Source organism: Guillardia theta (assembly GCF_000315625.1).
Source record: "Guillardia theta CCMP2712 unplaced genomic scaffold GUITHscaffold_62, whole genome shotgun sequence".
NCBI classification, from domain to species: Eukaryota; class Cryptophyceae; order Pyrenomonadales; family Geminigeraceae; genus Guillardia; species Guillardia theta.
The window spans coordinates 15,830-25,829 of NW_005434612.1; the positions used below are offsets into that span (position 1 = coordinate 15,830).

The window sequence follows — 10,000 nt, forward strand, 5'->3', positions numbered from 1 at the left end:
TCCTCCTCCAGCTGATTCTTTCCAGGGGAAGATTTTTGTATCCGATGCCAGCAGAGTTCGATCTATTGCAGGAGGAGCAGGAGCAGGAGCAGGAGCAGGAGCAGGAGCAGGAGCAGGAGAGAGGGCGATAGTTCGGGGGGACCAACTCCTTTCCATCGACGGCTGGCCAGTCGCAGGGATGGAGCTGCAAGAGATTTCTGATCTCATACGGGGAGCACGAGGTAGAGGTGGACAGAGGTGGAGGGGGAAGACGATGAGGAGGAGGAGCAGGCGGAGGAGGAGGAGCAGGACGAGCAGAGAGATGTAATGAACGAGTCTGCAGGTACCTCGACAGAGCTGATGCTACGACCTAGAGACAGGTATGAGAAACGAAGAAGGACGGGGAGGAGCAGGAGCAGGAGCAGGAGCAGGAGCAGGAGCAGGAGCAGGAGCAGGAGCAGGAGCAGGAGCAGGAGCAGGAGCAGGAAACCAATGAAGAGGAGTTGTCACTCGTTATATTCAGGTCAGTCGGGAACTTTTCGTCGCTCGAAAGGAAGAAGAATGTACGTTACAACTCCTCCCTCCTCCCTCCTCCCTCCTCCCTCCTCACTCCTCCCTCCTCCCTCCTCACTCCTCACTCCTCCCTCCTCCCTCCTACCTAAGTTTCTGACACTCCACCTTCAACCTCACACCTATGTTGCCTCCTGCCGTCCTCTTTCAACCCTCCCCTTCCCCCCATGTTCCTGTTTCCCCTCCTGCTCCTCCTCATCCTCCGTCTCCTCTCCCTCCCCCTCCCCCTCCCCCTCCTCCTTCTCGTCCTTCTCATCCTCCTCTGTCTCCACCACCACCACCATCTCCTCCTCCTCCTCCTCCTCTCTTTCGTTCTCGTCAAATCTGTTCGCAGGATTACAAAGTTGTCGCACTGAGAACCGACGGGAGGGAAAAGAACTTTTCGCCAGCAGCCCAGTTTGAGGAGGAAGACGAGGAGGAGGCAGAACAAAAATGGGACGAAGAGGAGCAGGAGCAGGACGAGGAGAAGGAAGACGAGGAGGTGGAGGAGGACGAGGACGAGGACGAGGACGAGGACGGCGAGGAGGACCCTCTTGAAAGGCTGCAGGTTGTGTGAATAGGTGATCTTGAAGAAAGTGAGATGAGCGGCGCAGGCTGTGGAAGGCGAGGAGAACGAGGATTTTTTCGACCAGTGGCACGACGCGATCTGTGAAGTGAGATAAAGATGAGAGAAATGGAGAGATGGGATATGATGAGAGAGGAGGAGAGGAGAGGAGAGGAGAGGAGAGGAGAGGAGAGGAGAGTGGAGGAGAGTTGAGTGGAGGGAAAGGATGAAAAGTGCAGACCAGGTTGGAGGAAGAGGAGGAGAAAGGAGGCGCAAGGAAGAGGAGAAGAGGGAGGGAGGTAACTTGGGAAGAGCAGTGACTTGTGAATCAGGTGATGGCGAAGAAACAAGGAGCGAAGAAGATTCAGCAAGTGCTGGTAGATGGAGACGATATCATAGTGCGAGGAGGTAGAAACCTTCTCAGGAGTCTAGAGCAGAAGGTAGGGCATGCAACCTGCCTGCCGCCGCATCATCAACCGCGTGAGAACTCTCTCCTGAGTCTCGTTACAGTCTTCACCCTTCATCAATCTCAACCTGGATAATCTGCGAGGACATGTGGAGATGCTGTCAGAAGTAGGAGACTTGTTCCACACAGGTAATGAAAGCCAGTCAGCAACGATCATCGGTTGATGTTGCTGTTTGCAAGACGAGCCGGCATGCCACAGTGATCGATCGCACTCTACGATGAATTCAGACATGTTGGGTGAGATGAGCTGATAGCTTCCCTTGCGCTCAAACTCATCGTTCCACAGCTCAACCCTACGACTCTTTCATGGATGTTGTGCCAACTGCTCTTGACTCACGTGGAACAAGAAGTGACACGTGTTTTTCAGGTTGGTCATGATGTTGACAACCACTTGATGTATGATTACAACATCGAAGGTTCTCAATCATTGCAGCATGACAGCGCTCTTGACTGTCGTGCAGATGCCGAAGTCAGACAGGTTTTGAACACCTGGAACGAAGAACAAGCTTATGTGCGAACAAACTTTGGAGTTCCATGTGTTGCTGTGTTACAACCGTCTATTCTGTCCCTTTCAAACTGGTCATCATGACAACACCGTGTGCAAGCACACAATCCAACATGTCAAACTTGTCAACCTGACAGCTCAGCTGACTGAGGGTTCGCTGACTCTAACGTGTTCTTCTGAAGGTGTTTCAAGAAGAACTGTTGACAAACGACGCTGTTGGCGAGCTAATGACATACTCCTCATGGTAAGGAAGCATCAATCTCAATCTCAACCATCAGCAGTGTGCGCGTTGTCTCATGTTTGACAAGTTCACTTGTCAGGGCGGATGCAAACGACTATCACATGAGTCACAACTCTCAGCCTCTTAGTCTCCCCCCTGCCGACCTCCCCAGCTGCTCCTCTCTGGTGCTGAGACAAGGTCCTCCTCCTCCTCCTCCTCCTCCTCCTCCTCCTCCTCCGTCCTCCTCCTCCTCCTCCTCCTCCTCCTCCTCCTCCTCCTCCTCCTCCTCCTCCTCCTCCTCCTCCTCCTCCTCCTCCTCCTCCTCCTCCTCCTCCTCCTCCTCCTCCTGCTGACTCGCTCATCCTCCAGACCTCCATCACATCGTCCTCATAAGCCCCGCGATCTGCAAGGAGAGGTAACGATACAAGTTTCTGCTTCCATTTGCCCCTTCATCTCCTTACACTCCATCTCCCCTCTATATCCTCCTCCTTCCCTCCCCCCCCTCCCTCCTCCTCCTCCCTTTTTTTCTTCCTCCTCCTCCTCCTCCTCCTCTTCCGCACGCACCCTCCTCCAACCTCCTCCTCCTCCTCTTCATGTTTCTCATCATTACGGTCATTACCAACCTCACCAACGTTGCGATACCAACAAGTTCAAGTAGCTCATAGCAATCCTATCAGATCGCCTCGGAGATCGAAGCGAGGTTCCGCTTCTACGGTCCTGTTCCTCCAACCTCCTTCTCCTCCTCCTGACGCCTCCTACAGTATGCAATTACTGCTTCGTCCTGTGGAAGAAAATCGCAAGACTTCAACGGGTTCTGCGTCAGAGTGTGTTTGCAGATCAAATCGCTCGCATGCTCGGTATCAAGATCCCCGTCAATCCTGTCGCTCATGCTTCCTTCGCAGACCAGTACGACATCAGGCGTAAGATATCCTCCTGCTTCCACAAGTGGAGCAAGGAGGCCAGTCGCCCCAGACGCATCGCGTACGTCCGCGCAGTTCCTGCTCCCTCCTCCTTGTCCTCCTCACTTGCCCGGCAGGTGGATCACGAAACTCCTCACCCTCAACGCTCGTCACGCCCTGACAGACGCTGCCTTCCTGGGCTGGCGGGCAGTCATCCACACAAACATCAGGCAGAGGAGGAGGGAGGAGGAGGGGGAACGCAGGAGGAGGGGGAGGAAGGAGGATAAGGAGGAGGAGGGGGGAGAGGGGGAACAGGAAGAAGTGCAGGAAGACAGCAAGGGGAGGATGGAAAGAGGAGGAGGAGGGCATCGAAGCCATGCAGCTGAAGAAGTCGTGCAGGCACTGGGAGGATCAGAAGAAGATTATGCTGCGAAGAATCAAAAGACGATCAATGCTTGTCTTCAACAAGTAAGTGCCCTGTGTTCCACTGAGGAGGAGGAGGAGGAGGAGGAGAGGTTCAAGGGGAGGGGGAGGAGAAGGAGGAGTAGGGGGGGGGGGGATTGCGGGCAGAAGCTGCAAGAGCAAGCGCAGTAGCAAGCAGCAGCAGCAGCAGCAGCAGCAGCAGCAGCAGCATGTGCCATGATCGGAGGGCTCACTTACTGATCAACTTGTTTGCAGGTGGGCTGAGGCAGCTTTCGATTATCGTCGGGCAGCCAACTGACTGAGAGTGACTAACTAAATGAATTCGATCACTACTTGACTCAAAGGCTCATTCAGACTTCTTCGATCACTACTTGACTCAAAGGCTCATTCAGACTTCTTCGATCACTACTTGACTCAAAGGCTCATTCAGACTTCTTCGATCACTACTTGACTCAAAGGCTCATTCAGACTTCTTCGATCACTACTTGACTCAAAGGCTCATTCAGACTTCTTCGGTCACTACTTGACTCAAAGGCTCACTGTCGGACGCCGCAGCCGTCAGTGAGCTGTCGAACCGTTTAACTGTGATTGCCAAACTTACCATAGTAGTACTACTCGTCCGAAGGCCCAGTACTCAAAGGAGTCGTTACTACTAGTACAGTAAACCGTTCAAGGTTTGAAAGTTCAGTGATCGCCGAGCGGAGCGGCGGGTGCCATCACAGAGTCACTTGTGGCCCGGCGGGCCGAGGCTGCGGCCGCTCCGGGCCGGGCCCGGACTCCGGAGATCATCGGATGTTCCCCTCGGGACTCCGACTGACGGAGTTTGCTGGAGTAAACTGTTTATTGCAATCGTTGATAAAAACAGCAATAAAATACTGTCGGGTCAGCAGTAAAGCAGGAAATTAAATGGTTTTAAAATAAAATATTGACCAGAAGTAAAGTACCACAAACTTTACTCAAAGATCTATCTTGAGTTTCTAGGGGACCTGACTTTGTCCCTGTCGACACCCCTACCCCCTTATTCAAAGTAAAAGTGACGGGTCACTTGAGACGAGGCTTTCAGCCCGTGACCACTTGACCTGCACCTATGTACCCCCTCCATGTACCATAAAGGACCCACCCTATTTACGACCATGTGGTCACATCCTTCCGATTTCTTTTTTCCGCATGGGACAGCCGAGCCCACATCCCCATACTTCCAATTTCCTGGGGATGTGACAGAGATTAGAGGGGGTAGGGGTACTTGATGACCCCTATAGATCCCTTCCTCTATGTGGAATTATCTGGGTACATTAATCAAATGTGGGGTACTAAGTACTAGGTGTATCAGTCACGGGGGGGACAGGAATCGGGGACTCATTTAGGGCGCTGACCCGGGGAGTACAGTCTTTTGTGGGGTGAGGGGTCCCCTTCCAGGGGGTGGGACAATTCTAGCAGAAAACGACACCGCAAAGGTGGGGTATAAATTAGGCAAAAGTAGGGGTCAAAGATCTAGAATGGAAACTTTCTGTGCTCCGGACCACGGGTGAGGACCAGGGGGTGATTACATGAATTTGGAGTAGAGTTGACCAGGGAATATTAGTACTAAGGGGTGGTTAGTTTCAAGAGGGAGAAGTAGGGGTGGGGGTAAAACCCTATTCTAGTCAAGATCAATAGTACCACTGACCAGGGGAGCGATAAAAGATAGCGATTCTCGGGGTGGGGTGGTGGACTGTGACACCCATTCAAAATGTGCGATGGTGTTATGATGCAAGCAAGGTTATCAACTACCTATTCAAGGTAGAGAATTCTTCGATAGAGACAATAATAAATTAAGGTATACCATGGTAGTTCACAGTTGCTCCATTTAAGTACCAGTGACGACACCAAAGGGTGGGGTACGTCGATATTTGGGAGGGTGGTCAAAATCAGGAAGTCATTGGGAAGACAGGGGGGGTTAATTGACTACTCGTGATTTTCCTGGCGTTCGATTTCAGTTCCCGGTGTTTACCGAGAAGACAGGGTGGGTACTGATTTCAGACCAAGATGGGGTATAAAATGTATCATGTATAGGGGTACTTTGAAAAATCTTGCTGTTTAAGGGGGTGGGGTGGTTGTGACAAAACATGGGGACGTGGATCTGTCGACAAGGAGTCACAATGGAGGAAAGTACCACCCCTCCAATTTACTGTGATGATTTTGCAAGGGTGGGTGGGTCATGCAAATGACCAGGGACGTGAGAGTGGGGGAAAGCTGTAGACGGGAACTTTGGACTACTGGGGTAGTCCTTCAACGGGGGTACGTGAGGGGGGGGTGTTACAAGCCATGGGTGGATGGAGATTACGAAGGGCTTCAAAGAAGGTAGTAACAATGCATGCGAGATTTTTCTATATGTACACTAGATAAAAGTCTTGACTAGGACCTGCTTTGTTTTGATTTCAAAAATACAGTAACACCCCTACCACCCAAATGTACCATCCGACAACAAGTACCCACCAATTCCCTTTCTCGTACCCCTCCTGAGATGCCGAGGTGACCGTATCGTGTACACCACATGCTGACTCCCTTGGTGTAAGTACCCCACCAAATAACCAACGATCTGTGGTTGAAAATACCGGTACTGAAATACCCACCCTCGCTTCCACGTCGGGGTCTGAATTCCCTCCGCCTACATAGTTCGCTGCCACAGGATTCGTGCTCCAACCTCGTCGTTGCTCGTCCATTTGATCGCTGTTACTCCCTCCCTCCCTCCTTCTCCTTCTCTCCTCCTTGTCTTTCCTGTCGCGTCGTCCATCTTCCGCCTTCCTTCTTCTTGATTCCCTCCCCCTTGCTACTTCTGCCTCCGAAGCACGGTCTCTTTCGAATCGTTGGATTTCGACTGGACAACAGAATCACCACATCAGATGCTTGCAATCGATCATGTGCCCGCAGTGATGGTGAGGCACCAGCACTTCGCCTCTAGTGCATCCAGCTCACTCTTCGACGAGGCTTTGGAGTACATGGAACAGAGCAACCTCACAGGGTCTCACTCGCGCTTTCACAGCCCTCTGCCACGTTCTTGCTCCTCATGCAGCGCAACAAGCGGGACAAGCTCCGACAGTTCGAATGCTCAGGAGCAAGACCTTGTCTCTGCGCTTCTTGAACTCTCGGGAAATAGCAAGGTGGCTAACCCCTCAGATTCCTGCTCGGCGCATGCTCTGGAAGACGTGAAACCGCAGTTCCTTCCTTGGAGCTTGGTCGCGTTGATGCCCCCGGGAAGCAAGCACGTCTTTCCGTCAAACTTTACGTACCCCTTGATGGAAAATAGAACGCGCTCGCCGGATTTCTCGGACGATTCTAACATGCACTTGTTTAGCTCGATGTATGCAGGTCAGTTTGCCGTCGAGCCCTGATGTTCTGTATCTTGACATGTGTGCTTCACAGGATCCAAAGCTCATCCCAGCAAATTAAAGAGGAAGCATCATTCGCAAGAATCAGTAGCTGTCCTCCAGGTCTGTCCAATGTGGCTGTGCACGAAAGTTTTGCTGACTTGGGGTCACCAGGAATGGCTGTTCGCGAACATGTCAAAGCCATTTCCAACTAACTACGAGAAGAAGGAGTTGGCCATGAAGAGTGGGTTGAGTCAAGCTCAAATAGTTCATTGGTTCAACAACGCAAGAAAGCGAATCTGTAGAGTCCTAAACAAAGCAAACTAGACTAAATTAAACACGAGCTTCGTGGTTTTCCTTTCTAAGGACTGCCTTGATATCCTCCGCCTTCTCCGTGTGTCATAGTCGTCTGGTGGATAGACGAGATGATATTTGGTGGTGTTTACTTTTACTGTAAGAATTCTAATTTTTCAGGGAGGGAGCGGAAACCTCAATAACTTTTTGTTGGCTCCTGCATACTTACTTTGACGTTGCTGTTTGTAGAGATGTAAGTTTTTTTATTCAACCTCCCTTTCGTGCACGTTGCTTGCAAGTAGACCTCGTCATGTTGTCTTACACATCACATTTGCTAGGTTACATAACCAGTCCGAACATTTCCACATTCCGATCAATGTACATGAGAAGCAGATACAGAGAGGCAGAGAGAAACCAATGTGAACAAGAGGCAAAAGCGATCATAGAGGTGAAATGTGAGTGAGTCAAGCTGAAACAACCACCTTTATCATCACAACCACGTTCATACTGATTACTTGCAAGACCTTCATTTTACCCCCTCCCAACTTCCAACCTGTCGACTCTTCCTCATCTCAAATATTCTGATCTTTCTCTCACATTCGCAAAGGAAACACGGACACTTGCTACAGCTCTCTATCCTCCAACAGCTCTGAAGCCATCAAACATACATTACACCTGCTGGATCGTCGCATCTGTGTTACAGCTCGCCTCAGTATTGAGTTAGGTGAACTTTAAAGGCAGTAGTTTAAAAAGGCTCAATCGCTCTAGTACGATGCCGCTGTCCACAAGGAGGAGGTGGTGGCGAGGAGACACAGACTGTGACGAGGGGAGGAGGAGGAGGAGGAGGAGAAGGAGAAGGAGCACAAGAAGAGACAGAGGAGGAGGAGGAGGAGGAGGAGGAGGAGGAGGAACGACAGGGGAGAAGGAGGAGGAACGGTGGCTGGGAGCCAAGGGACACAACCAGAGACAGCAGGATGCAGCAGCCGCCAGCGAGCAGCGGGACGGCAAGTTTGCGTCCTGTATGGAAGAGGAAGACCTCGAACTGGTCCATCGTATTTGTTGTTGTCCAATACATCGCCATCCTCGTCGCTTTCATCTTGTTTGCAGCGCATGAGAGCGGCGAAATGAAGAAGGACGTGAGGAAAGCAGGACCCCCTGACTCGCTCTCGGTCATGAAGGTTGCCAGCAAGGAGGAGCCGAGAGAGCTGCACTCGAAGCCGGTGATGAGGAAGCGAAACATGGTGGAGGAGCACAGGAGCAACCGATCCCTGAATACGAAGAAGGCTCTGTCCCGGATATCCCAGGGGGGCAAGGGGAGAGGAGACTGAGAGATGAGGTGGGGGAAGGGGTAGCAGGAGGAGTTAAGTTTGATGCAGAGCTCGTTGCGATTCAGCACATGTGATAAACAACATGTACAACTTTTACTCTGTGAGCACAGAGCGGAGGAGGCGCGCGAGGTTCTTGTACTGGTGGAGCAGGTCTTGTACCTGAGCGCAGCGAACAAGTGAGTAAGAATGCCGATCGGCAGCATGTGGAGATTTTAGACCTGACTGATCGGTATCTCCTCCGCCTCCTTCCCCTCGTAGCAGAAGGCAGGATGTGCCTCCAGCCTTCCAGCTGCTGCGAGGAGCCGCAGCTCGCTGCGAGCAGGGTGAGAAGACCCCAGCGAGCCTGAGGGCATAGTCCTTACCTCACTTCCAGCGCCTCCGGCACATGATCCCTCGCTCGCTCCCCGTCCCCGTCCTCTCCCTCCCCTCCCCCCTCCTCTTCCTCCCCCTCTTCCTCCCCCTCTCCTTCCTCCTTCCACCTCTCCTCGCCCGTGGTGTTGGTATCAAACATCCTGTCGTCCCACGAACCGAACCCGTCATCCTCCATCCCCCGATCTTGACCCCCGTGCGTCTCCCCTTCCACCCCCTTGGCGTCCACCTCCTCTCCCGCCCCCGCGTCCTCCCTGCAGTTCGCGTGCTGCAGCTGCTGCAGCCTCGCCTGGAAGTGCGAGCGGAACTCCTCCTGCTCAATGGAAAGCGCGCCAGAGTGCGTGAGCTGACCCTCATTGGAGCAGACCTGCAGGGGAGTGAACGAGACAAGGAGGGGGCGGCAGAGGAGGAAGAGGAGGAGGAGCACGGTGGGGGAGGAGGAGGAGACGGAGGGTGAGGGCAACGAGGAGGAGGAGGAGAAGGGGTGGGAGGAAGCAAGCACCTGCAGCAAGAAAGTCTCGGCAGACATGATGTTGGTGAGGCAGTATCCTTGCTCGCCGAGCAAGCGCGAGGGATGGCGGTAGTGGTAGATGAACTGCAGGTTTGAGTGAAGAGAAGGAGGGTTGGAGAGGATGATGATGTAGATCAAGAGTGGAAGAAGCTCGTCGGCTCCTGTCGCACTCTCGCTGCTCGTTGTCGCTAGCAGTTGGCTTGCAACCTTGCAGCAGTTGTACAGGCACACCAGCTTGTCCTTGGGCGACTTGTACGCGTTCATCCGCTGCAGCTCCAACTTTGCAACCTCTAGAGATTTCCCTCCTCGCTCGATGCAGTCATTGCTGATGTCAAGGTGGCAGGGCTGAAGAAACTGTAGGCAAAAGATCCTCGTCTGCAGCTCCTGGTCTAGCAGCTTGTCTTGCTCGACCACAGCGAACAGCTTGTGGTACAGCTTCACAGTCACAAGCTTCTCCACAGCTTCACTTGCTGCCTCTATCTCTTCCCTCCCTGCTCCCCTCCACGACGGATGCTCGCGCACGTACCCCTCCAGCTCCTCCAGGA

The 10,000-nt window shown here is 52.7% G+C and overlaps 4 protein-coding genes across 4 annotated transcripts in view; 3 read left to right on the top strand and 1 right to left on the bottom strand.

Annotated features, from left to right (window-relative positions):
- Positions 1 to 716: 716 nt before the first annotated feature.
- GUITHDRAFT_142208 (hypothetical protein) lies at positions 717 to 3,870 on the top strand (the record flags this gene model as incomplete). Its single annotated transcript, XM_005827955.1, has 15 exons — positions 717 to 794; positions 884 to 1,096; positions 1,143 to 1,202; positions 1,426 to 1,533; positions 1,604 to 1,688; positions 1,846 to 1,926; positions 2,021 to 2,070; positions 2,247 to 2,308; positions 2,385 to 2,482; positions 2,654 to 2,699; positions 3,046 to 3,095; positions 3,121 to 3,265; positions 3,321 to 3,393; positions 3,583 to 3,651; positions 3,862 to 3,870. 15 exons carry the CDS (start codon positions 717 to 719, stop codon positions 3,868 to 3,870), a joined length of 1,227 nt encoding a protein of 408 aa, XP_005828012.1.
- A 2,441-nt stretch (positions 3,871 to 6,311) lies between these two features.
- Positions 6,312 to 7,306, top strand: GUITHDRAFT_153908 (hypothetical protein). Its single transcript, XM_005827956.1, has 3 exons — positions 6,312 to 6,954; positions 7,009 to 7,076; positions 7,128 to 7,306. The coding sequence occupies exons 1-3, from the start codon at positions 6,519 to 6,521 to the stop codon at positions 7,278 to 7,280; spliced, it is 657 nt and encodes a 218-aa protein (XP_005828013.1). The 5' UTR covers positions 6,312 to 6,518; the 3' UTR covers positions 7,281 to 7,306.
- Positions 7,307 to 8,221: 915 nt separating this feature from the next.
- GUITHDRAFT_112772 (hypothetical protein) lies at positions 8,222 to 8,575 on the top strand (the record flags this gene model as incomplete). Its single annotated transcript, XM_005827957.1, has 1 exon — positions 8,222 to 8,575. The coding sequence occupies one exon, from the start codon at positions 8,222 to 8,224 to the stop codon at positions 8,573 to 8,575; it is 354 nt and encodes a 117-aa protein (XP_005828014.1).
- An 856-nt stretch (positions 8,576 to 9,431) lies between these two features.
- The window catches only part of GUITHDRAFT_40600 (hypothetical protein), a gene marked incomplete at both ends in the record, with an annotated part of 591 nt that continues 22 nt past the window's right edge, over positions 9,432 to 10,000 (bottom strand). Inside the window, one exon of the mRNA XM_005827958.1 lies at positions 9,432 to 10,000. This exon is cut by the window's right edge and continues 22 nt beyond it. Coding sequence (XP_005828015.1) covers positions 9,432 to 10,000 — 569 coding nt within the window.